General features: G+C 36.5%; 1 protein-coding gene across 5 annotated transcripts in view; it reads right to left on the reverse strand.

Moving 5' to 3' along the window:
• Nucleotides 1-1612: 1612 nt before the first annotated feature.
• GRB14 (growth factor receptor bound protein 14) overlaps nucleotides 1613-26620 on the reverse strand; it is a 163440-nt gene continuing 138432 nt past the window's right edge. For 4 of the 5 annotated variants that reach the window (XM_025471032.3, XM_025471029.3, XM_025471034.3 and 1 more), the window contains 10 exons: nucleotides 25368-25442; nucleotides 22466-22603; nucleotides 17633-17743; nucleotides 17346-17441; nucleotides 11416-11496; nucleotides 6097-6213; nucleotides 5934-6006; nucleotides 5699-5786; nucleotides 3493-3586; nucleotides 1613-2024 (listed from right to left, as the gene is read on the reverse strand). In XM_025471032.3, the coding sequence (XP_025326817.1) occupies nucleotides 1878-2024; nucleotides 3493-3586; nucleotides 5699-5786; nucleotides 5934-6006; nucleotides 6097-6213; nucleotides 11416-11496; nucleotides 17346-17441; nucleotides 17633-17743; nucleotides 22466-22603; nucleotides 25368-25442 (1020 nt within the window). In that variant the 3' untranslated portion in view covers nucleotides 1613-1877. The remainder of the gene's footprint in view (nucleotides 2025-3492; nucleotides 3587-5698; nucleotides 5787-5933; nucleotides 6007-6096; nucleotides 6214-11415; nucleotides 11497-17345; nucleotides 17442-17632; nucleotides 17744-22465; nucleotides 22604-25367; nucleotides 25443-26620) is intronic. The other variant, XM_049106351.1, reaches the window with a different exon arrangement.

Genomic DNA, 26620 nt, shown 5'->3' on the forward strand with positions numbered 1-26620 from the left:
TATTTATCAGAAAGAATCATGAAGGATAATGTCTACCTTCCCTCAGTAATTTTGCTTGACTCATGCTTTAAGATCAAAGTAAGCAATTACATACAACATCTAGTCTCCACAATAATAAATTTAGATTGTGAATGAAGTCAGAGACACAAATAACAAAGACAAGCACCAATTGGTCAATTTATGAGCCTAGTATTTAAAATATGACATTCTCTGATATTGTCAATTTAAACTGAGTGCAAAATGAGAAAATGCAGTTCAATTCAAAACACAAACTACTTTTATAAATTGGAAATAAGTCAGAAATACTCAGGGCTATTCTGAGAGGTTGAAAGGGTCGGTGTGTTTACCTTGCGCCCTCCCATGTAGATGGAGGTCCTGTGTGTCTTCCAAGCCCTCGTGGATACCGGATGTATATTTTATAACATCAAATTTATGTTCTAAGTTTCAGTGTTTCAAGAATTAGGTTTGCCTTGGCTGAAAGTGAACTGAATATTGCTTACATTCCACCAATATTTTTTCAGTAATAACTGGTTTATTAGCACTTCATGTTTTCAGATGCTTTGTTGCCAAAAATGTATAACCTCTATGTAAAACCAAAGTATGCATTTTTGAAATGTTTTTTTAAAAATCTCCCTAACTTTCCCACAGTGTTGTTATAGGACCAATTAGAGGAAATGGGCATATTTTGAATGATTTTAATTTGATGTTTTTCTTCTCTTTTCTTGAACAATGAATAGCCATCCCACAAAAAGTAGGATAAAAAGAGTTACAGTATCCCAGCAAAAACTTCTGAGATGGTCTCAGCGGAAAGGAGGCAAGCATTCTGAGTTTTTAAAATCTTTGGTTTCCAAATTGATGTTGCTAAGGTAAGAAACTGAAAAGTGGTTAGGCAAAGAGAATAGCACAAATTTGCCTGTTAGGAACTTTATAATTTTGAATCTTTGATCTCACCAATTTTGATCAGGTTTATGATTGAGTAATGAAAGGATCTAAAGAATCTGAAAGTTACAGCAGGGGGTCAATGTGAAATATTAAGGTGACAACTGTCATAGATCACAGGCCACAAGAAGGCATGTGCAAATTATATAAATCCCCTCTATATTTTGATCATTTTCTTTGAAAAGATAGTTCCAGGTAGTTTTTAAATGAATGAAATAAAATGTAATTAATAATGTGCCACTAATAGTTATAATACCAGTGTAAATATTTTAGTATAGTTAATAATTTAAGAACCTAATAACAGTCATCCTGAAAAAAAACCCAACATATTTCAAAATAATTTTAAGCTGATACTCAAAAATATGGATTTTAAGGTTATAATAAACTGAGAAAATATAGAATTCAAAATGTCTTTTAGTCCTATTAACAAGTTCTGGGTAGCTTTTTCAATGGATAGCCTCAAGATTTTATCATTCTTTTTAAGTTACAAAAAGAGTAGTGTAATTGAAATTTAGTCTGCAAATAATTTATCCTGAACCCTCAAGTTTTTTTTTTCATATTTTGTGTTTGAGAATTCAAATGCTACTGTAATATATGAGGATAGAGAGATGTTTTATATGCATATTTGACGAAAATACTATAGTCATGTAAAATCACACAAGAACACACCAAATCATTTTTTCTGAGGTTTAATTTTAACTAATGAATTTTAGATGATGAATGTAATGTCAATCCAAATCTTTGCTTATCTGCAATGCACAAGCTATTTTTTGTAACTCGTAGGTGAAATAGATTCTTTTCACCATGGCAACGTTTCCTCCCTTGTTTGTGGTCTTTCTTTTCCTTTCCTTTTTTTTCTTTTTCTTTCTTTTTTTTTTTTTTTTTTTTTGTCATGAGTCCTTTTTCTTCAACAGTTGAACAAGTCACTTCTGGTTTGGCTAAAGAGCAATCCTAGCACAATAATGTTTCAACTTGCAAGGAAGAACACCCTTATTGAGTTGATAGAACTCCACCAGCTGGATTAGATCTGTAAATCTCGTGTGGCCATCATCCAGGGTGTGGAAGAGTTCACCATCGTCTTCCACCTATAGGAAGAAGAACAACAAACTGGTAAGAAGGACAAACAACCCACAAGGACCATCATATTCTATTGCCTGATGTGTCTTCATACACTAAAGTGGACAAGTGGATGAAACCAAAGGATGATGGAAAAAGAATGCTATGATGTGTGCATTTCTTTTCTGTAGCTTCACTTGTATACAGAAGAAATGTCATTCATACCCTAGTGTGGCTCTACTTTCTTTACCTCAAATTCTCCAAACGTTCTGTGGTTAGAATAATATGACTATTGTGAATCAACAGTGAGAAATCTGCACTATTCAATATAAAAGTAAACAAAAGATTTTAATGCTCCCACAGAAATTAATTTCCATATTTGAATGCTGTCTTATCTAACAGCCTCCTAGTATATTAGAAACAAACAGTCATATAATTTCTACCAGTAAATTGATCCCAATGCAATCAAACATTATGTTAATGGAATGACAGCTTCTTGTTTTTTAAAAGTTTTTCTTGTCAGTGAGGTCTTATGACATTAAACAACTCATACTCACCTAGGGACATTATTTACAGACTCAGTGAGGTCGGGAAGATACTTCATAGGGACTTTGGGTAATTCCAAAAAGAGGCCATTCAAAAGGAAACTAACAACCTCACAATCTTATATAACTGAAAGTAGGCTGAATCTCTATTCCACACTACCTGGTTCCGATATACAGATCACATGCACACACACATGTGCACATACACAGAACATCAGCAGAAGCAACAGATATCCCAAAGCACGTTGCATTACTCAGGAACAGAATTACAGAAATTTTTGAAATGTGCTCAGAATAGTTTAAATATTCTCCAGTTCTGCAGCACCTGTGTATATATCCATGATTAAAAACAAAACCACAAAAACAACAACAACAACAAAACATGTTTGGGATAAGAAAAGAGAAAAGGGGTTGCCTGGGTGGCTCAGTTGGTAAACATCTGCCTTTGGCTCGGGTTGTGATCCCAGAGTCCTGGGATCCAGCCCAGCGACAGGCTTCTTGCTCAGCTTCTCCCTCTGCTCGTGCTTGCTCTCTCACTTGCTCATTCTCTTTCAAATACATAAATAAAATCTTTAAAAAAAATTGTCTCTCACTGAATATTTTAGGTCATTTGTTAAAAAAAAAAAGACAGCGTTTGAAAATAATGGTTTTTAAAGAACTGGTAGTAGAATTCAGAAAGAATCTTTAGTGGCCTTTTAACAATAGGTGGCATGGGGTCTATACAATATTGGTAAATCATATTTCATGGAAAAAGGGAAATTGAATTTTTACAATTCCTGTATTTCTTATATTAATTCAGGCTCATAAAACCGTTTCTGCCAAACTTAAGTCTAGTCAAAGCACAATCACCCCAGTTATATTTAATAAAAGATCCAAAGAAAACCAAAGTTTCCCAAAGCTTATGCATTAAGATCATCTCTAATACACGAATGTGAAATCACAAATTACTTACTGGTATAATTTGAAAATGCTTTATTTTTTGTCCATGACTCATTGACAGTACGAAAGTTTTGGGGTTACTCTGACTATCCCGTACCAAGAAAACTCTAAAGAGAGAGAAGGAATTTCAATATATGTTTCTATATTTACTCATGTATTTCAGAAAAAAATATAGCATGTAATAAATCCAGGAAATATTTAGCCACAGTTTCCCTTTATTGTGTGTTCAATGATGGGATTGTCCAACATGGTAAACAATATGGTATAACATAATCTTATACAACTGTCATCAGTGCTAATTAAATTTTAATAAAATAAATACACAGCCCATTTGTCAGACTGTTCGCTCAGAATAAGGAAATATAATGCTATGCTGACATCAATAATTAGTGCTATTTTTTTTTTCCATTGATGAATTGGGTATTCACATGTAACACATTTCTGCAGAGAATGGGGGGCATGAGCATATCATTACTTTAACTTCTGGGTTATGTTAGTCCTTGAAAAGAGAAAATTCCCTCTTCAACACTGATCCTCCTTTTTCTTTTGATTCTGGTTCCTGTTACATATCCAACAGAAACTGAGAAATGAATATATTCAACAAAATCAATCCTGATCACCTATTAAATGTTTGAGTACACTATTTTAAGTAAAAGAAACCCCCAAACAATATATATTTTAATCTTGAAGAATGCAGCAGAAAACCCTCTATAATGTCAGGCTAGCAAAATAAGACATGGCCTGATGGCCTAAGGGAAAAATGCTACCAGGCGTGGATTCTTATTTACTGGCAAAAGAGTGCAAAACCAGCTTTGTGTTAATTGTTGGCAAACAGATTGTGCAAACGATCCCCCCTGGTGACTCCAATACTAATCTCACTGTGCCTGGGCAAAGAGGCAGCCGAATTTGAGCCATCACAGATGTCTGATGAGATTATCCATTTCATTTGTACCATGTGAGATTCCTACATTACATCACTGGGAGATGGGACAAAAGGGAGTTTCACTGGTAAGACAAGCTGTAATTCCCTCCCCACTCCCGAGCGGATCACCACCACCATCTAGTGGACTGCCTGGCATCATCACATCTTTCCAAAGGATCCTGTCCCCCTCCTCAAATTTTTTATTAAAATATTAAAAAAAATAAAGATGTTACCATCCTTTATGCAATTATTTTATTCAATTTATAAAAACCAGGCTCTGAGAGTAGGGAGATTATAATCCTCCAAAACATTTTAACGATTCTTTGTGATTTATTTTTCTTGGTCTCATCAGATTGTAATTCTGCTGATTGTTCAAATTTATATCTAAAAAGACTGTGCTCCACATAGAGTATATTAAAATCTTCTCTTATTTAGAGTCTAGTGAAATGCTGACTTGCTATTAATAATCTTCCATGTGAAGATGCATTTTTATCCAAATGTCAGTATTAAATCACCTTGAAATCTTGTCATCATCTTAAGCCAACCCTTGAAGATAAAAGATCCCATCACCACTTGTTTAAATTGATGCTGGTTTCATTTCTCATCCAAACCTCAATACAACCTCCTTGATTTGTACTGCATTTGAAAAGGGAATTTAGCCAGTATTATAGAAAGTATTTGAAATACTGAGTAACTGGAGAAAAAGAAAATTCTTTAGATTGTAAATATTTCATAATACAATTGACATTTCTCTTATATCTCCGATGGTACCCCACTAAAAGATGACTCAAGTACTCTTCATAGTTACACTACTTTAAGCTGTTAAAATTTAGATAACATAGGAATGTAAGAGAGAAAAAAAACAAGCAGTCAAAATATACATAAAAGTTTTAAACTGAATGCAGTCTGTATCAAACTTAAAACTATACAGAACATGTAAGATTATGCCATGACACAAACTACACTTTGGAATCCCATGTTCAAATCAAAATGTGGATACCTCAAAACAAGTTCAGTTTTAGCTGAGATACTACTATTGGCACAGAATGGGCAATATTAGTGATTTTTGGTTAACAGCAGAGTGTCCTATTCAGTTATCTGTTCATTTATGCACAACTACTAAGCACACGGGATGTAATAGGTATTATGTAGGTATTGCTAGGATACAATGGTAAGTTCCCATACAGAACAAAGTCACTTCCGTTATCATAAGCTAAAGTCAAAACTATGTGTATTAACTAAGTAATTACTGATTCTAAAAGAACTCAAAATCACTACCATTCAAAATCAAACTTACCCATCCACAAGTCCTTGCTGAATAATCAATCGCTGAGCTTCTTCTCTAGAAATTTTGTGGTGAAACCATGGCTGGGACCGGTGGATGGCTGAGGAAATAAAGTGGAGGAATACAGAACTCTGTTTGAAATGCTCACAATTTCATTACATATACTTTCCACCAGAGCCACCCAGTCACCATACCAAAGTGCCCATCCATCCAGACATCCAGTCCCCGTGAACAGGCAGAGACATACCCATGTTTGTGGCAGAGCTCTGGGAAGAGGCAGTTGGGCTACCGTGGGTGGCCAGGCGTAAACATCCTTTTTTCTGCACAAAGAAAGGGGAAGCAAATTTCAATTTTTGGGGTGAGACAGACTCAAATCATAAATATTTTGAAGAATGTGAAGCTATTTGTACCCTCCAAGCGAGTCCTTCTTCAACAGCAACTGAAAGGGCTTCTGTGGGATTTTCTATAACTCTGCTTTTCTGTCCTGAGAAGTCCATTGCTACGAGAGAATTCTCTGATATACTTCTCTGGAAAAAAAACCACATTTTTTACCATGAAAATATCTTTGAAAATTATCTCTTAGTATTCTGCTGGCAATACATTTCCACTATAGAATGTGTGATTCCAAAGGTGGCTGGCAGGAAATTTAAAAAATCAAAAGTGCATATTTAAGATAAAAAAGGTGCTATGAAATATTTTGGTTAAATAAGTTACATAGTTATTTGTCAAGGCTGAATTAAGTGGTTGAGAAAAGAGACTAAAAGCTTTCAAAGTTAGCATGTCTTTCTCTTAGAAGAACCCTATCTTTTCATATTCTCTAGTAAAATGGGAACACGCCAATTTAGAAAGAAATAACTCTTCCTGTGGCTAAAAGACCCACCACTTCTGAACTAGTCTCTACTATGATTTGCGATTCATCCATTATCATTCAAATGTTAACTGTGGGGGCACCTGGGTGGCTCAATTGGTTAAGCATCTACCTTCTGCTCAGGTCCTGGGATGGAGCCCCATGTCAGGTTCTTGCTCAGCGGGGAGTCTGCTTCTCCCTCTCCCTTGCCCCCACTCATGCTCTCTTACTCTTTATCTCTCTCTCTCAAATAAATAAATACAATTTTTAAAAAATGTCAACTCTATTTACTGATGAAGCAGCTGTTTCCTAAGACTCAAGACAGACAAAAGCTTTAACAGATTGACTTACATCACTTCTTGAGAAAGAAATAGTATTCATATTTCATAATGGAACAAACTACAGTATGTATTTTAAAACTGTATCACATCAATGTTCATCTTACTTAGAAAATTAAATTTATGGGTGCCTGGGTGGCTCAGTCAGCTGAGCTCCGACTCTTGATTTCAGCTCAAGTCATGAAGTCAGGTTTGTGAAATGAAGCCCTGTGTGGGGGCTCCACAATCCACGGAGGGGGGGTGGGCCTGCTTGAGATTCCCCCCTGGCACTCCCCAGCTCATGCACATATGCGCATGTATGCATTCTCTCTCTTGCAGAAATAAATCTTTAAAAAAAAAGAAAATTTAGTGAAATAATGGCTCTGCTAATTCCATAATATTAAAAATTCTATGATCTAATATCTGAGTATTTTTTTCATCTTGTGAGGACACACATGGAAAAACTGAGAGCTGGGCAGCCTGGGTGGCTCAGCGGTTTAGCGCCACCTTCAGCCCAGGGCATGATCCTGGAGACCTGGGATCCAGTCCCACGTCAGGTTCCCTGCATGGAGCCTGCTTCTCCCTCTGCCTGTGTCTCTACCTCTCTAACTCTCTCTCTCTCTTTCTGTGTCTCTCATGAATAAATAAGTACAATCTTAAAAAAAAAAAAAAAAAAGACAAACTGAGAGCTACAAAAATAAATCTGATAGAAAAAGAACTGACATCACCAAAGATAATTTAGACAGGTAATACAGTCTTCCCTCTGCCATTACTTTTTGTCTTCTCTGAAGGTGAATATATCCAAACCTAGACTTTATTTTTTTGTTTAGGGCTCTGCTTTGCAAGCATCTTTTAAAAAAGAGTGCCATTCCCAGTCATGCATCCTAAAAAAAGAAAACATTTTCAAATCACCCGTCAAGAGCCTCAGTTTGTAAGAATTAGCACTCTCCCAAAGGAAAAAAAAAAATTCAAAAACAGCATGGACAATGTTCAACACTTACTCTCTACTCATTAATAGGGGAGCGAAACAAAAAATGGAGTTCTAATGGTAAAGGAAGAGCCAGTGTGCCCCTGGAGACTCACAGCTTAAGTCTGTTTTATAGCTCTCCACGTGGTTTCAGCCCTTCCTAGCTTGGTCTAAAACCCTGTAGCCAAATGTATGCTTGAAAGAAAACCTTGTCTATGCAAAAAATCAGGGGCTCACTTATCACTGCATCATACGTCCTCCATCGTTAGCGTTTGCTATTTCCTCTTCAAACCCTGCTGTAGTGGTCCACAATCTTATTACGGTTCATCTTTATTTCTAGAGATCCGGCATGCAATCTTTCATTTGTTACAGGAGCCTTTGTAACTGACAGCTGCTCTTTCCAGACAGATGCTGTCTCTGTAATCTCTATCTGCTGTCACACCTTAGTTTGCCCTTCTCACCCCATGATCTTCTGTGCCGGGCTGTAGACCAGTCGGGTACACTTCTGCTTTGCTGACATTAATGAAAAGCCTCCACCTGCCCAAACCACAGAGTAACTAATCTCAATCATAATGATAGCTTTATCCTTATAATATCTCTACTTCACATGCCAAGATGGGTGCTCTAATCACAAGGTCCTGATAACACAAAAACACTGTTAGGAAAGAAAAATAAACATAGCCAGTTATTTTTGTTTTTGTTTTCCTACAACAGGATAGAATGTAAAACAAGTTCCTGTGTTCCCTAATTACTTGACATTAGTAGGGAGTCTACAGTACAAATAAATATTTTCATTTGCTACATTAACAACACTAGGGAAAACACGGGAATATAGCAAATGTTTTCTATTGAATAGCAGGTGGTGGATGAAAAATTAATAGTTTACCTTTGGTGGACAAAGAAATAGAAGTGAAGCAGAATCTGACTTGAACTCAAAAGGTCATTTTCAGCTCAATTTCTTTCACGTAAGAAAGTGATGTTGATAACATTCAGGATCAGTGTATTTCTCAAATATTGGTCCCTTTTTCTAGCTCTTTCTTCTGGTGGAATAAACAGGGCAAGCCCTGAAAAAGGGTCCATGATTTTAATAACACATCTCTTTTTTCAAGAAAGAAGAAGTCTGGCTACACCTTGGATTATCCAAGCCACACTATGAGATCAGATCCAGTCACTCCTAGTGAGCTTTGGACATAAAAATGTTTTCCCGGCAGTTTAGGTAGGTGATGACTAGTAGACACACACTCTCTGTCACCCTATTGGAAAGATGTAGATAAGCCTGCAGCACAGTCCTTAGCAAAAGGGCACAGGAGTTCCTGATATCTGCTTCATACAGAGTCACAGGACATCAGAGATGTAATCAATTCCCGAACGTAAGCAACTGTCCGCCTTGTTTTACACTGCAGGACACTGGTGACTGAACCAAGGTCACACAGGTAGCTTACGGTAAAAGCAGTTGCAGACCCTCTCTAAGGTTTTTTATGTACCACAGAGTAGGAGGTACAGGAAGAAAGTGCAGTTTTCCACATCTAGCTCAGGCATAAGAGTGAGGATAATGACTTGAGTAGACTAGTTTTCCCCATCCCAATGCTCTAGTCATCCCAGCCATCCTAACAGACGCTCCTTTGTGCTGAAAAGGACCAGATATTTGGCTTCCTGAAATATCTGTTTATGATTCTTATTTCAAAGGCAGATAGGGGTGGCCATGATGTGCTGTACCTAGCTATGATGTGCAATGTGGTATGGGAAAAACTTTTTTTCTTCTTTCCCTTCTCAAAATGTATCCCTGGAGGAGTTAAGAATATTGTTCCTTTAAAAATATAACTAAAGTATACTCAGTTATTCTCACTGAAGATAGTGCTTGGAAGAAAACCAGCAGAGGCAGTTGAGGAGCACTGGCATCCATTATATAGGTCACTGATTCTTCCGTGATAACCTAGAAAGGTGGGATTCTGTGTAGACATCAAAGTAAACACAAATACCTCCCAAAACATCTCAGTTTCCTTCATGTAAGTTAAGAAGAGTGGAGATATAATTCTCAAGTGCTGTTCTGTTTGATCTTGACAACTGCTATACCGGACAGCCAGCTCCTCACTACACAGGCCCCCTACAAAATCCCCACTTCCATCCAGATTCATTCAAGTGTCTTTCCCTATACATGGTGTTGAACGAGCAGTTACACTAACCAACACCATGATATCGATCAACAATAGGACCACTTTCAGTGGAAAGTGGCAAGAATAATACCATGCTCATATGCATATGATGAGACTAGAAAGTACTTTGTTTATGACAATTTTTTTCCTATGATTAAGAGGACTCTAGACAACTGCCTCCAAATGTATGGCTACTATTAACATGCTCATCCTAATAACATTAGACTCTAAGAGAAATTTACAAGGATTTAGAAAAGGATTAAGATAATAAAATCCATTATTCTTTATATACATGTGGATTGAAAGATAAAGGTAAGCTGACAATTTATAAAAATACTCACCTAAAGCAACTGCTTTTATAAAAATTCTTTCCAGTCTTTAGTTTCTTATTTTAGGGCTTAAAAGTAATATGATACAAAGATGAAAAGTTACTCTTCCATAATATAAAGCAACATAACTACAGAATTGGAGTTCTTTTTTCCATATTAGTCTATCGGACTTTGTAATCAACATTATTTCATGCCTCATTCCTAGAACTGAGCATTTCATCTGCTACATTACATGTGGGGAAATGTGCCTTCCTTGGTTACAGCCATGAGGAGCATGTTTTTAACCTAAGTGGAAATGCAGCACGTCAGTTGATTTGCAACACAGACGCATACACCCAAACTCCTAATAGACTCAATATTAAGGAGCAAGAGCAAAAATAACAGAACATAAACTTTTAAGTTCATAAATACATTTCTTGTGTTAATTCACAATAAATTTAGATCCTAAAGAAGGGAAAAGATATGTCTGTGTGTATCTGCAAATAAATATTCAAGTTGCATTTAGTATGAATCTGAGAAGTGGTGTTAGACTTAATGAGCAACCTATATTTTGGCTTGCAGCTTTTGGGATTCCTGAAGAGCAGTTTGCTTTTCTAGGACCCAGACCTTAAAAAATTTTATTGTTAGAAACCCAGAACGCAAAAGAGCTCACCCGTGTATAGTGCAGCTTTTAAAATTCCAAACATTTTTATACGAGGCTACGAAAATTCCAGAATTAATATTAAAATAAATAAATAAACCCACAATCAAAGGAAACACCTACAATCCCAAGGAAGTTACTCTAAAAATCATATCAAAATTAAATTTCAAATGTTGTAATGACACGATTCACATAACTCTTTCAAATATTTACAAATTTTCTTTAATATATAACATTATCTATTTTAATCGAATACTTCATGATACTCTACTGCTGTGATCTGATCACACAGGCTGCAATCATGTGAAATCCAAGAATAAATAATTCAATAACATTATGTTAGGATGGTGTCAAAGAATTACTTTACTTGACCAAAAGAATGTAAATGTACTGTAATGTACACTTATAGTGCACTATTCTTGCAAATTAATATGATGTAAATATAAAATATATAGATTAATAAATATGGTCCTTACCATGGGTGATATACTCTGAGAACTGCAGCCACTTCTACCTTGATATGGATGCATGTAATTCTGGTACAGCTGCATGCCATACTAATAAATAAAAACAAATAAATAAAAACACATTCCCATCACTTTTACTACACAGGTAATTTATGAAAAAAAAACAATATTTTAATTAGTTATGTATCATAATATAAAAAAATAAAAATTAGAAGCTTTCCTTAAAACAAATGGTAAAGCAACCATAATTTTGAAAGGTCAGCTTTTAGTGGCCTACAAAGATACATTTAAAAAGACAGTGCTTTTTACTTGAGCCCACACTTAATTAAGGTCTAGCTCACCAGTATAAAGACCTGTAGCGGACATTTCTACTTGTTCTTAGCACCAACACCATTTGGAGTGGTATAGCATCTAGTGATAAGAGAGCTCACTTGGGAAGGATGCCAGACTTGATGGAACAAAGATGGAAAACTCCATATGTATCTTAAGCAAAGCACGGTAAAAGTCACCACAATTCTTCAATGACCAATTGTTGACTTATACCGTCTCTTTGGCAAATCCATAAACTTGGTCCTATGTTAAAGATTCTTGACACTGCAGCATCCTCTACTAACAATACTCTTACCATATTGTTTAAATTTTGGCTTTAAATTCAAGGAAATCAAAATGGTAGGCAATCAGGCTGATCTCACAGAAAGGATCACAAAATACAACGTAAACAGCAATAGAAAAAAACCACAGCATCTTTATTTTCAAGAGGTAGCATCGCAAGACTCGGCTGCCAGGCTTTCAGGCTTTCAATTGGAAAGTGGGTCTGGACTGTAAGTGGATTACCAAGTTTGAAAAAATTAAGAATGCTGACTGCCAAAACCAAACTTATTTTGGAGGGCTCACCATCAGAAGCTAGAAGGTACTCCAGTTAGATTTAAGTTACTTTGTTTAAAAAAACAAAAAGAAAAAGAAAACAAAGCAAAACCGTAGTGAGACAGAGAGGTCTTTACATTTCTTGTCTTTTCTTTTTTCTGGCTACCATCAACAATTCTATTTCACAGAGCCACAATGAACTTGGAAGTAGGTCCTATCTATATAAAAGAGATTGAGGAGACACCATGGACTACAATCTCACCCTTAGGATGAATTCCATTTAAATATTCCAACAGAGCTGTTTCTCTACAAGACTATTTCCTTAAAAGCAATTCCAGCAAAGTGGATCTATTTGGTAATTAGGCAAAAAAAAAAAAAAAAAAGAGGGCGGCATGGAGAGTCTCTCTGTTTCCAAGAGTTTGCTTTTAAGATGAATACAAACCCACATCCATTTAAAATTCTCTATGTTTATTTCTTTATCCAATTATTTCCCAACTTATAAAAATTATATTTTAATTTACAGTGTGATTGACATTAATGGGACCTAATGAAATTTCCTTTAAATCAACTCTAAACCTACCATAACCATAAAAAGAAGACATAGGAGCTTAATTCCTAGTCAAGTTCATTTTGGAAACTATACACTAACTTCTCACCAATACTTTCACAAGGTACAGGCAGGCTATTTGGTTGCCTTTTATTTATCCGCAGCGAAAAGCCAGCTACCTACTAATAAGACTGTTTCTTATTGTATTGTCCCTGGTACCTGTAGTGTCAGGCAATTGTTTCTGTGCTGTTGGTGGTCTTTAGTAGGCATTTTACTCTGGCGGAGGGGTAGGGTATGAGTTACCTTAACACGTCCCTGCCCTACGGAGGGACAGATAAGGGACCAAAATATGTAAGAAGCTAGTAGAGCTCTAGTCAAAGGGAAGGGAAGACAACACATAACTAGGACATGGTACATGAGCAATTCTCAGATTTTCTATGAACCTATAACACTGGAATTTCTCCAAAGAGAACAAGAGGATCTTCCTCTGCTACTACATGAACAGTTTACATGTGTGTATGAAAAAGAAAAGGAAATACAAATAACACAAGAAGCCAAATTCTTGGAGGAGGCAGGATCTAGTAAGTAGCATGGAAAGAAAATCCGGGGCCCTTTCAGTCCAATCACCCTAACAGCCTTGTCTCCTATGCTCCTCCAACTAAGTACAGTGATAAATTGGAAATACAATAGACAACCAGAGGAGAAAAATCACCTCTAACAGCATGTGAGTCCAGGTGCACCAGCCACCTGGGGATGAAGAGGTGCCCCACTGATGACAGGCTGCCAGCAGAAACCAACTGACTCCCCCATTAGAGTTTTTCAGATTTGTGCTGGTAAGCCCTGGCTTCATGTATCTGGATATTTTAAAGTGTAAAGCAGATCACATTATTTTCCCAATTGAAATTATTTGGTGGTTTATCTTTGCCTCCAGGATAAAGGTTCTCACTGATGCTTGCCTTGCTCTTGACCTCACCTGTAAAAGCTTACCACAATTAAAAAAGAAAAAAAAATACAGGGAACATGGATGTGGTAGACAGAACAATGGCCCCCATATGTCTACATCCTAATTCCTAGACCCTGTGAATATGTTAGGTTACCTGGCAAAGAGGAATTAATGTTGCAGATACCATGAAGGGTGCTAATCAGCTGACACTGAAATTGGATGATTATTTTGGATTATCTAGGTGGATCCAATATATTAACAAGGGTCCTTAATAAATGGAAGTGGAGGCATAGAAGAGAACCAAATCACAGCATGAAGAGGTCTTAGTTCAATATTGCTGGCTTTGAGGGTAGAGAAAGAGACCATGAGCCAAGGAATCTGGGGAGCCTTTAAAGTCCAGAAAGGGCATGAAAAATGGAATCTCCCCCAGAGTCTCCAGAAAGGAATGCAGGCCCTTGGACACCTTGCTTTTCAGCCAGTAAGACCCAATTCAGACTTCCTGAATGACAGTGGTGTAGGATAATAAATCAGTGTTGTTTTAAGTCACTAAGGTGGTGGTCATTTGTTACATCCATAGAAATATATAATACAACAGAGCAAATGTAAATTGGACATTTTTGCCCTAAAAGAGGCTTTAAAAAGAATCAAATGAGAAAAAAAGTAAGAAGGGGACAATCTTCCAGAAACTAAGCATTCTGGATATGGCAGGATAATACAAAACAAAACAAAACAAGAAAAAACCTTTTAGTATATTACATCAATTTTTGGACTCATGCTTCTTTTCAAATTTTAACATTCATCAATTTGCCTTAACTATAGCATCTTCTACTCACTGTCACCAAGTGACTTGTCACTGCCTAAAATGTTTAGTGAGATCAAGATATCATTTGCATCACGTCTTGCAAAAGGGATGACACTGGCTAGAAAGACAACTCCAGAGACCATAGCAGAGCACTTGTCTGAGAAGTTCTGCTTTCCCAAAGCTCTTGACGGCACAGAGCAGGATAGCCCATGGCTCTGAGATAAAAATGATTCACGAAAGCCAGACTTAGAGTATGAAGTTTTACAGATGCCTCACATAATTTATTACACATTTATAGTATGTGTGTGTGCATGTGTGTATATACAAAATTAATAAATGATGAAAATCAACATCTATAGGCCTAAATAAATCTAAAATAACTAAATGAAAATAAAAATCATATGAAATATTAAAGCATCATATCATAATTTTATTGGCATGATTCTTTTCTTCCTACTTATACAAAAAATAATGGTGTTATTCTAGTAAAATCAGTGGCATGTTAGAAAGATTTATGATTAAAGGAAGTGTGTTTACCATCCACTTCGGAGTTGGGTGTCTGACCTTGAGATCAAACTAGAAGGGAGGAAAGCTTGACTAACAAGGTGGAAAAGCCATCTCCTTTACCAGCCTAGCCTGATTTCCAGAGTTCTGATGGAAGGAAAGAGAAAACCAGAGACCTCAAGGTATTTTCTCTACTATAACTGTGATGGGTTCAAGTATTTCAAAGAGTGCCAGCCTCTTCAAATGTAAAAGGAGAGGCCTGGATGAGGTCACTGGTTCTTAGTCAGGCAAACATCTGGAGTTCACTCACTAAATCAGGATCCCCAAGGATGGGGCTGGGCACACAGAACTTACAACATTCCTCAGGTGATTCCAACGCACATCCCGGGTTAGCTAGTTACTACTTCCTTGACTGGTTGGTTCCCAACACCCTCTAAAGTTCTTTTCTTTTTTTACATTTTATGACAATGAGAGCAACATGGAAGCATGTACTTACCATGAGGGTTTCAAAGAATCCAGACTTCTAAGCTTTGTTGAAACCAAAATCATGACAGTCATTTAACAGTAGACTATTTGAAAAACAAAGCTCTTCTAAAAAGGTAACTTCAGTGGCTATCTGCTATAACAGCAAGAGGAAGCAAATTTCATAGTTATCCAAAAGCTTCCTTTAAGCCATTTAAAAGTTTTTCTGCCAATACTACTTCACATCCACCAGGATAATTTTTTTTTTTAAAAGGAAAATAACAAGTGCCAGTGAAGATATGGAGAAATTGGCTTTCTCATACATCACAGGTGGAAACATTAAATAGCTTAGCCACTGTGGGAAACATTTTGGCAATTCTTCAGAAGGTTAAAGAGAATTACCATATGCCCAGCAATTCTACTTCTAGATATACAGCCTCCTAGGTATATAACCTCCAAATTGAAAACGGATATCCAAATAAATACATGAACACATATGTTCACAGCAGTACTGTTCATAATAGTCAAAATATGCAAACAACCTAAATGTCCATTAATGGGTAAATGAGTAAACAAATTGTTTATCTAATATACATATATATATATATGTATATGCATACACACACAATGGAATATTATTCAGCCATAATAAATCTGTACTGATATAGTACAGATATAAGGTGGATGAAACACAAAACAGTAAGCTAAATAAAAAAAGCCAGACACAAAAGGTCAGATATTATATAATTCCATTTCTAAGAAAAGTCCGAAGAGTAAAATCCTATAGAGACAGACACAGAAATGGACAGTTGCCAGGAGTTGGGAGTAACTGCTTATTGGGTATGCAGTTTCCTTTGAGGTGATAAAAATGTTTTGTATGCTAAAAGCTGGACAGAGGTGGTGGGTGCACAATATTCTGAATGAACTAAATGCCACTGTATTGTTCACATAGTTAATGTGAACACAGTTAAAAATACGTTCATCACATTAGCATAGTTGATTAAAATAGCTAATTCAGTTCATTTTATGTTATGAGAATCTCAATTAAATAAATTAAAAGAACAAAAGATAAAACTGTCTTCCCAACCTGGTATTACAACTAATAATTCTGATTCTGATGATTCTGCCTTGATCTTCAAAAGAAAATGGTTGATAATTTTTATAATTATGAAGTTGTGTTGAATATACTAGCATACAAGTTTTGAAATGAAATATGTGTTTTCTGTACATTCTAGAAGAAATCATTCCATGTCTCTCTTCCCCACATTTTTTAGAACATTCTTAACTCCTTTCAAAATGCTCACCAATAAATTATACTTATTTAAGTTGGAATTTCCACTTAGCACAAAGGTTGCTGTTTTAATAGTATATCTACAGTAAAATTTACATAATAATTTTATGTAAACTAGAAAGCAATTTATATAACACTTAAATGAAATAAATGTAAAACAATTGCACTAAACATACCTAGGCAGACACATTTTCAAATATGCGTCATGTTGGATTGATGGCAATATTTTTAAAATGCAGACTGAGTCGTGTATAGAAGTTTTAATCAGGTATACGAGCTATATATGTAATACTCTTGAAAAAATAAAATTCAGAGCATTTCTAAAAATGGAATATTTACTCCCCACACAAAAGATAAATGCATTAGACTATTTTACTCTACTAATGTTTATCTTTTAGATTTAAAAAAATCATACATTTGGGTACATGGACTCATAGTGAGTCTTTGCATTCTGAAGTACAGATATTTTCAAACTTTGATGGCACTCACAGCATTTAATAGAAATTCACGCCTGCAGTGAGATTACCTTAAGCAATCTAATCGCAGTCACCCAGCACGTCCTACTCTGCTCTTCTTCTGCACAGAGCATTTTCAGGTCTCGGGGCCCTCCCGCTTTGTTAGGCTAGAAGGCCACAGCACATTGTTTATCGTTAATGCATATCTTGAAGGTAACACCTGTTGAAATAAAAGCCACTAAAATTCTCCTATATATAAGAGAAAGCTGTCTCTTTTTAAAAGAAATTAAAAGAAACTCAAGCTTACCTAAAAGGCTGAGGCTTGCTTTATTCATCTATCAAAATATTAAGCCTGTACCTTAAAGCAGAATCCATAGTTAGTCGGTGCTCCGTGTTTTTTTTTGCCTGCCAGTGACACATAAATATCACTATTGCCAAATTCGCTGAAAAACTGCAAATGCCGTGGTTCCTTTAAAAAAAACATATTGAGTGTTGAAATGAATACACAGTTTTACACACTCTTTTGTATTTCTCTTATATTACACAATTTATAACTTGGCAAAAATTATTCCCAAAAATGTCACAGAAACAAAAGGGAAGAAAAATTAAGTTACTATGTCCTTATAGAACTGGGAACTTGATACAATATTATTTGAAAAGTGACAAGATGTTTACGATTTAACTTCTAAGATGCACAAAAAAAAAAAAAAACTTATCTTCCTATTTAAAAAATTTTCTCTTTTACCACCATTTCAGGAATCTCAGGGAGAGAAGATAGAAAAGAATGGCTTTTGAAAATGTTTTCCTTGTCCAGGTTTCAAATAATGGCAGTTCAACAATGGCAGTTCAACAAGGCAAGAACGGTGGTTTGAGCTTCCACAGCAGTTAGAGAAGAAAAAGGAGAAAGAGATGAGGATGCCTGCTTCATTTAGAAAAGATCACCCCGCAGGTTTAGGTACTGCCTAGCACACCACGGCAAGCAATGAAATAGGCAGCATGACTTCCTTCTTTACGAAAAGAAGGAAGCCTGTACAGATCAGTTCAGGGAAATTACCTGGCAGTGGAATGTGTCTTATTTTCAAGGCAAAGTGGAATCATGAACAGCTATTTCTTCTCTGGGAAATCCATGAGATTTAAGGCTGGTCATGGGAAATCACTGGGTCATATTATCCTGTGATAGGTTAATAACTTGGAGAAGTGTTTAATTCTGGGGTTGAATGTATAATCAGAACTGACCAGAATGCATTTGTTCTTCAAAACCTTGCTACTACTAGTGTGGTCCCAGACCAGTGGCATGGGCATCAGCTGGGAACTTATTAGAAATGCAAAACTTGTGGCCCCACCACAGACCAAGTGAATCAAAATCTGCCTTTTAACAAGATCCCAGGTGATCATATGCACTGAAAATTGAGAAGCAATGCTCTAAAACAAAACTAAACAGAAGGGACAGAAAAGCCAGAACATTCAGCAACCCATTCAAATCCATATCCAAAAAATTTCAGTCATTTACCAGCAGGCTATTCCATCCCTGATGATTGGGAAAGCGACAGTTTCTGTGTATGTCACTGTTCCTCTGTGTGTCACTGTTCTTAGGCATTTTGATCTAATGAATGACTACAGTTCCCGTCTCCATGGGAGAATAAGGCAGAAAAGAAAACTGTTAAAAGAGACCCAGCCTAGGGCCCTTGGAACAAGGGAAGAGGAAGGAGAAAAGTACTCTTACTGTCATGGCCTTTAAAACTATTTTTTGATAGAAACTGATTTGCTAGTAAAAATGTCTGATTCCTATGAAGAAAAGATAAAACCAGCCCTGTCTACTGATACTGTAGAAGTCGATGTAGCTGAGTCATCTGGATGTAAGAAAAAGGCAGCTTGAGAAACCCTAGAAGGCTACAGAGGCATGATGAGTTTCATCTCCTGACTGATTTTTGCTCCATTACTGCAGATATATCAAGGCTTATGATACTGTAAGACTGCAGGCTGGGGAAGGCATGGTTAGGAAAGACTATGCATGCACATGTGCACGCAAGGGGAGAGTCAGAGGGAGACGTGCTTAGACGTTTCTCTGTAAATAAAAGTCATAGTCACGTCCCCAAGGCTTACTGCAGTGGTTAACTAACCCCCACGCAACCCAGATCTTCAGAGAGTATAATAAATCAAGACCTTCTCACAAAGAAAGGACAGGAAATAGTCTCCTTCCCAGGCAGAAATGTCATATTAGACATTAGATAACCTGCATAATTTATATCAAGGTCATAATCCTTGAGGTTACCTAATACCTCGAATTTCTTTCTTTTTTTTTTTAAAGAGAAACTTAAAATCATTTTCATGTATAGACTGTGGAACATGAGCTCATTAGACACAGGCTAAGGAGAAGAATATTATGTACTGAAGTACAGCAAAGTCAGACAATACGTTGAAAAGAGCTAAGATGTAGACTGAGACTACAGGTTTGACGCTTGTAAGGGGAAGACCTGGCCAAGGGGAAGACCACTGCACGGATAAAAGTATGGATCCAGTAGAAGGAATGCAGAGCTGTCTTTTGTATAATGGGCGGGCAGGGAAAGGAGATGAAGGCTGCAGTAAAAATATAATGGGCAGTTGACTTTAATCAGACACCTGTTGAAGAAATAAGAACTTAGGAATTAAAGAAGCATTATCACATCTTCCAGTGAAGGTTCACTCGAAAGAGTGAAATCAACATCATTACTGGATTTTGAAGCCACTTTTCTCTGATGTTAAAAGTAAAAAGATAACCCAGCACATATTTGTTTTAGAAACACCTTCATATGTAATTTCATACTTAGGAACACAGGGAAAGGAGCAAACGCACTAAAATTTAGCCTAGAGAAAGTCTAAAACCTTAAGTACAAAACAGGTATATATCCTACATTATTCCTGATAGCAAAACTTGAAAACTGGCTAAAATGTTCAAGAAAAATTAGTTATACTAGTAGTCAAATGATATATACTTAAAAATAAAAGATTTCCATAAGGGAATGTGAAACTAAATTAGCAGAGCCCCATTCCAACACTTATACTTCAAGAAGACACACACGAGTACGCATGCACACATGTGAGCAGCAACAAAGGAAAACTGTGTATGAGGGAAAACTGAGGAAAGTATGGAAGAGTCAACTCTTACTCCTTGTGACTCCATACCACCTGAATATCTGGTAGCTGTCATTAGCTGTATTCTGGGCATTTCCATTTGGATGCCTCACTCTCAACACAATATATCCAGAACTAAGACCATAATCCTACTTCTTAGATAATGTGACAGCAAACTTCCTATTCCTGTTTACTCTATTAAATCATTTCCTATTTCTTTCTCTGAGAATATTTAAAGTGTTTCCTCTCCTTTCACATCAATCAGTCAACAAACCCTGGCCATTTGCCATTTAATCTTGTATCCATCCCTTTCTTCCCCCTCCACCACTCATCATAGGTTCGATCCCATCACCTCTACTCCAGATTCCTGAATGACCATCTAATTGGCTTTGGTATCTCTAGTCAATTTCTCTGTCTCTCTGTCCCCTGACACCCTGCCTCCTTTGCTCCCTCTTCCTTGTTCTTTTTGTCTCTCCCTCTATCCACCTGATTTTTTTTCAGCTTTCTACAGCCATAGTAATCTTACAACTTGATCATCTCACTCTCCTGCTTAAAATTTTTCATAGGCTTCCTACAAAAGTGATAGCCACCCCTCAAAGATATGTCCATGCCTCTATCCAAGAAACTGTGATTACACCCCAATTTGGAGAGGGTCTTTGCAGATGTAATTAAGTTAAAGATCTCAAGACGAGACCATCTCAGACTATCTGCATGGGTCCTAAATCAAATGACAAGTGTCCTTATAAGAGAGAAAGAAAGAGGAGACGGCCATGTAAAGACAGGGAGGCTGGAGGGAGGCCGCCACAAGCAAATGGGTGCCTGAAGCCATGACAAGCCAAGACAGAAAATCCTATGGAAATTTAAAGGATCACATAATGAGAGTAAGAAATAAATAATGGATGAAAGTTTCCAGCATAAAGAAAAATAAAAATTTGCAGATTGAATGCATATGTTGAGAATCACGTAAGATTTATCAGAATATATTTGAATGCATAAAAAAATATGGTCAGGGAAATTACTGAACACCAATGATTTTCATAATATTTGAAAAATGGTCCGAGAAAAATGACAGATTACTCACAAAGAGTTAACAATGTTGTCTGACAACAAGAGATGCATGAAAACAGAATTAAAATAGCCACCCATGAAAACTCTCGAAAGTCGTTGTACTTAAAAGATATCAATGCACTGCATAAAACATCAGCACTTATAAAACACAGCATAAATCATACTGACTAGACTACACACAGAGATACAGACAACACAGTGCTGAGCATTGTGAGAATTACATGGACGAGTGCAGGTGTGTGTAGGCGCATCTGCACAAGTGGGTCTATGTGACTGTATGCACAGGTGTATGCACACAAGCACACAAATGAATGCATATATCCACCCCTGATCATAATATAACTTCCTGTAGGAATCTAAACAAAGCTAACACACACACAAAAGGAAATTAGGACCTATCACAGACTCAGCTGAGTGTTACTAACTGCATCAACAGAAACAGAAGTCTAGAAGTGGGCAAGATCAGAGGGATGACCTGGGGTGAAAAGAAGAGACGTGAACTGTGTAGGATCTCAAAATCTGCAGCCTAGGGTAAGGATGAAGGAGTTGTTGAATTCGGGATGGAAAAGAAATGAGCATAGTACGGGGTACCGAAATAAGAGCATCTAGATTCCATCCCAGGATGTATGTTGAAATTAGTGGGAAACAAAGCTAAATAGCCAGTTTTTAAACAGATTATGGCAAATGTTTGGGATCTAAAATAAATTTACCAACTCTTCATATCAAGTAATAAATTAATAAAAACAAAGGAAAACCCTCTTTAATTTTTTTAAGATTTTATTTATTTATTCATGAGAGAGAAAGAAAGAGAAAGAGAGAGAGAGAGAGAGAGAGAGACGCAGAGACATAGGCATAGAGAGAAGCAGGCTCCATACAGGGAGCCTGATGTGGGACTCGATCCCGAGACTCCAGGACCACGCCCTGGGCCGAAAGCAGGCACTAAACCGCTGAGCCATCCAGGGATCCCTACTTTAATTTATAATTTGTAACACATCATTGACATTTCAATTACCTTTGATGTCCCTTTAGTAGAAAAATATAAACCAGATCTTCTTAGAAGGAAGTAAATCTTTTTCCAGGACTTCTTTCCCTGTTCTTTTGCATGTAAGAAGCCATGGATTTCAGGATATGTGCTTGAACTCAGAAACATCTGGAAGAAAAGTTAGACATTCTCATACTGTCTCTGAATTGAAGACATGGTAGCTTTATAGCAACCATGTTAAGATTTTAAACATAAACACATAAAATCTAATACCACTTACACATACCATTACAGAAATGGTGATATAAATAGGACAGGAAAGATGTCAGTCTTTTGACAACCTGAGGCAAGTTCTAAATGAAAATCTGTTCACAAAATATACACTCTAAGCTGTTAGTACTTAGCCAGATACCAAAAGGTAAGCTATTTGATTATCTATTTGAAAAGCTATGTTTCATCCTGATACTTTTCATCATTTTCTATTATTTTTCCCTGAGAATCTACCAACTTCATTACACTATAAGTAAAGACCACAGTCTTGACTTCAATTATTCAGTTGTTGAGAAAGTTGAGCTGAGTCCACCCGCTTGATGAGATAAAGCAAACAGTCTTTTCTTTATCCTCTCTCGTGCTCAGTTGTGGGTGGCTATAACACACTGTGTTTTCCAAAGAGAACTGCAATACTATCTTCCATCCCACATGCTCTTCTGCAAAGTGACTGTACCGCTCAACCATGAAGAGCTGGAGTCTGTTTCTCTACCCCCATGAATCTGGGCAAAGCTTATTATGACTGCTTTGACCAATGGAATATAGTAGAAGTGATAGCTAGTTCTACTTCTAGTCCTTAACTAGCCTGATGGTCTATGCTCATTAATTCTTAGAAGCTAGTGGTCACTAAGAAATGTGAGCACCCTGAGAGAGCTCTGCTGTCAGAAGCCCAATGCACTAGGAAAGCCCTTAAGAATGGAGACCCCATGAGGAGAGAGAGGGGGGGGGGCAAGGGGTAGCAGGGACACATAGTGAAAAGCCATCTTAGAAGGGGATCCTCAACCCCCAGAGTCAATGTGCCTCAGAGATGACCCACCCAGCTAAACCCCTTCCAAATTCCTGACCCACAAAATTGTTGGCAAAATGTGAGTGAGTGCTTAAGCCATTAAGGTTTGGAATAGTTTGTTTCACAGTAATAATGAACTGAGACAGTAGGCACGTGCTGGTCAGGAAAATGAGAATGAAAAGGAATAGCTCTATATGAATGGTTGTGCTCAGCATCCTTAATGAGACAGTGGAAATGAATTAGCATCTCATTAAAAGAAGAAAACAGAAATCTCTATGAATAAACAAATGGAAAATGGAAAAACTGGAAGTAAGAGAAATTACTAGCTAAAACGATGTGACATATTTTAAAAGGCTACTCAGGGAAATGCTGAGAATAGATATGTATGTTTTTAAGTAAATTATTAAAATTTTTTTAATTTAATGAACCACAGTTATTAATTAATTGACATGCAAAACAGGCAAGTAGGTTTTTTAGTTTGAGTGCTTTCCAAGTTATTAAACCAAACCAATTAAAATTTAAAAAGGAAGTCAAAGAGGTCATACTAGAAAGAGAAGAAACGTTTTAAAAAGTGGAAACATTGCCTCAGTGGAGAGAAAAAGGTCAGAGGCACATGCAAGACTATCTGATTCCAAAGCTATGATTTTTCTGGTTTTTGTAATTTCACATTAAAGTAATATAACTATATTATAGGAGAATTGGGGAAAGGAGGTGGAATAAAAACTCCAACCCACCACCCTGTCATAATCCAATAGTTGAAGCACTGAGAGGGCCTGGGAGCTGGGGGGTCTGTAGGCACAGCTGCCATTCAGCCTGATATTCTGAGGGGGTGTCTATGAAACCTGGAGGCAAATATAAGCAGCTTTTAAGAAAATCTCTTGAGACTAATTGTATTTCTAAAATATTATGAAGAGCAAAAATGAAATATAACTTCTTAAAAAGCCCACAGGAAACAGATTTCACCCAATATATTTACCAATATATTTAAATGCCGATATATTCAAAGTAGTATCTATATTGGAAATATTAAAAGTTGTCTTCTTTAAAGATCAGAGAATACTGAGTGGGTTTGAGGATGCCTGGAGGCTTAGACCAAACAGCTACCATTATAAAGACATTGCTCAACATTAACCTGTTAACAGCTGCAGAGCTTCTGATGTGAAATCTACTGATCTACAAAAAATAAAAGAATTAAAATCCTTACCTTACTGTAATGAAAATATCTTTTAAAAACGATCACATAAAGACACTGTCAGTTTAGATGCAATGAGCCCCAAAGATGTAAAACGAAGATTTATAATTAAATAACTAGTATTCTTAATTCAGCTAAGACATTTTAGAGTTCTGTTCAAGTGTCCAACATAGCTATGACACATGTCAGTGTATAAATTATACATTTTTATATCTTTTTTCCTCCTTTCGATTAATTGCTAAATATTTTAGCACAAATAGGATTGGGGATATTTATTATAAAACTTAGTACTAAATATCCATTAGCAAAATATCCACGATTTACTGGGATTTTGATTTTTCAAAAAGACTAACATAATCTTTAAACACATCACAGCACAAAATTCTGTGAGTTTCCTTTCATGATACACATTTTTTTAAAAACCATTAAAAATCCTTTGACAATTGGCTGAAACTAGAAAGAATAATGGTGTTAGGAGGCTTTCTTGATTTAGGGACTTCTTTTTTCAGGTTTTATTCTTTTTTTTTTTTTTTTTCCTATTCTTTCTTTTCCTTTTATCTTCACCTCCAGCAAAAATTAATCAGTTGAGGTATAACATTTCAAAATCTGTGCATGTAAAAATATGGACCTTAAAGTTTCCCTTTATGACACGGTTACTTACGTACTTTAATGGAAATCTATTTTACCTGCAAAATCTGTGTGGGGGATATTTCACCATTGGTTTCAGTTGCAAAAGACACCATATGCTCTGGAAAAAAATACTGACGAAAAGATACAGGTTACATTATCTCAAAAACCATGCTAGAAAAGATTCAGTTATGACCAATATAGTAAGCTAGAGCAAAAATTCTTTATATCAGAGTGCTGAAAATTCACCAAAAATGCTTCTTTAAAATGCCAATCCTTGGATTCTACTTCCAGGTATCGCAATGAGAAGGTAGGAGTAGGGCCCAAAGATCAGCAAACAACCTCAAACAATGTGGATGCAGAGAGAGCCACATTCGTAAAATTACAAAACACTGCCTTCAGGAGGAAGCGTGCTTGTGAACAAGCTTGCTTGTTCCTGTATCTCTCCCCTGAGTCCTGGGGCCACTCTGGCAGGTATTAAAGAACTATCAGTCCATGTCACAAACTCAAGGCTCATAGAAGTAAAAGGTATACGTAAGGTCATAGCCAATGCAGAAGAGCCAAGACTTATAGTAGGGCCAGGAGGCTAAAAGTCCAGTCCTTTCAATCTACTCTGTTTCCAACCATGTTCAATTGTAAAATTTTCCCTAGGCAGTTTGTTCTAAAGTAGGAATTCCCAGTCTCATTCCTGGAGAGTGTCTGATTCAGTAGGTCTGGGTAGGTCCTGGGTCCTGTGTACTCTCTCCTACCCCAGGTAAATTTTATGATCAGACAAGTTCAGGAAAATACAGACTACAATACTTCCTCCAAGGACAGGGTTTTACAACAGTTCTATTAATATTTGGTCTAATACTGTGGTCAGTATTAGTTACAGCATTCCTGAGCTCTACCTACTTGGAGACCTTCTGTCCCTCCACCCTCATAAAGCAAGCAAAAATGTCTCCAGACATTGTCAGATCGCCCCCAGTTGAGAACCACTTCTTTAGGTCCACAAAATGAGTGTACAGCCTTGTTCAAATAATAAGAAGAAGATATAGCCAAAACCAAGCACTAAAACCATATGCCTTCAACTATACTTCTAAATTCCTGCTTGTAACAAAGATTCACAACAAGAAAATAGTTTCCCTTCAAATTCTAATTCTATTTAATTTTTATTAGGACTCTTTTATTTTCTCTGTCAAAGATCATCCCATTATGTTTTTATTAATAGGTTCAAGTAAAAGAGAACATAAGAGGTCTTTCAGGGTTTGAAAATATTCTATTATAGTGTGTATCATATATTTTTCATAAAAGATCCTTTCAATCCAATTAT

This window comes from Canis lupus, chromosome 36 (assembly GCF_003254725.2).
Source record: "Canis lupus dingo isolate Sandy chromosome 36, ASM325472v2, whole genome shotgun sequence".
In the NCBI taxonomy this organism is placed as follows: Eukaryota; Metazoa; Chordata; class Mammalia; order Carnivora; family Canidae; genus Canis; species Canis lupus.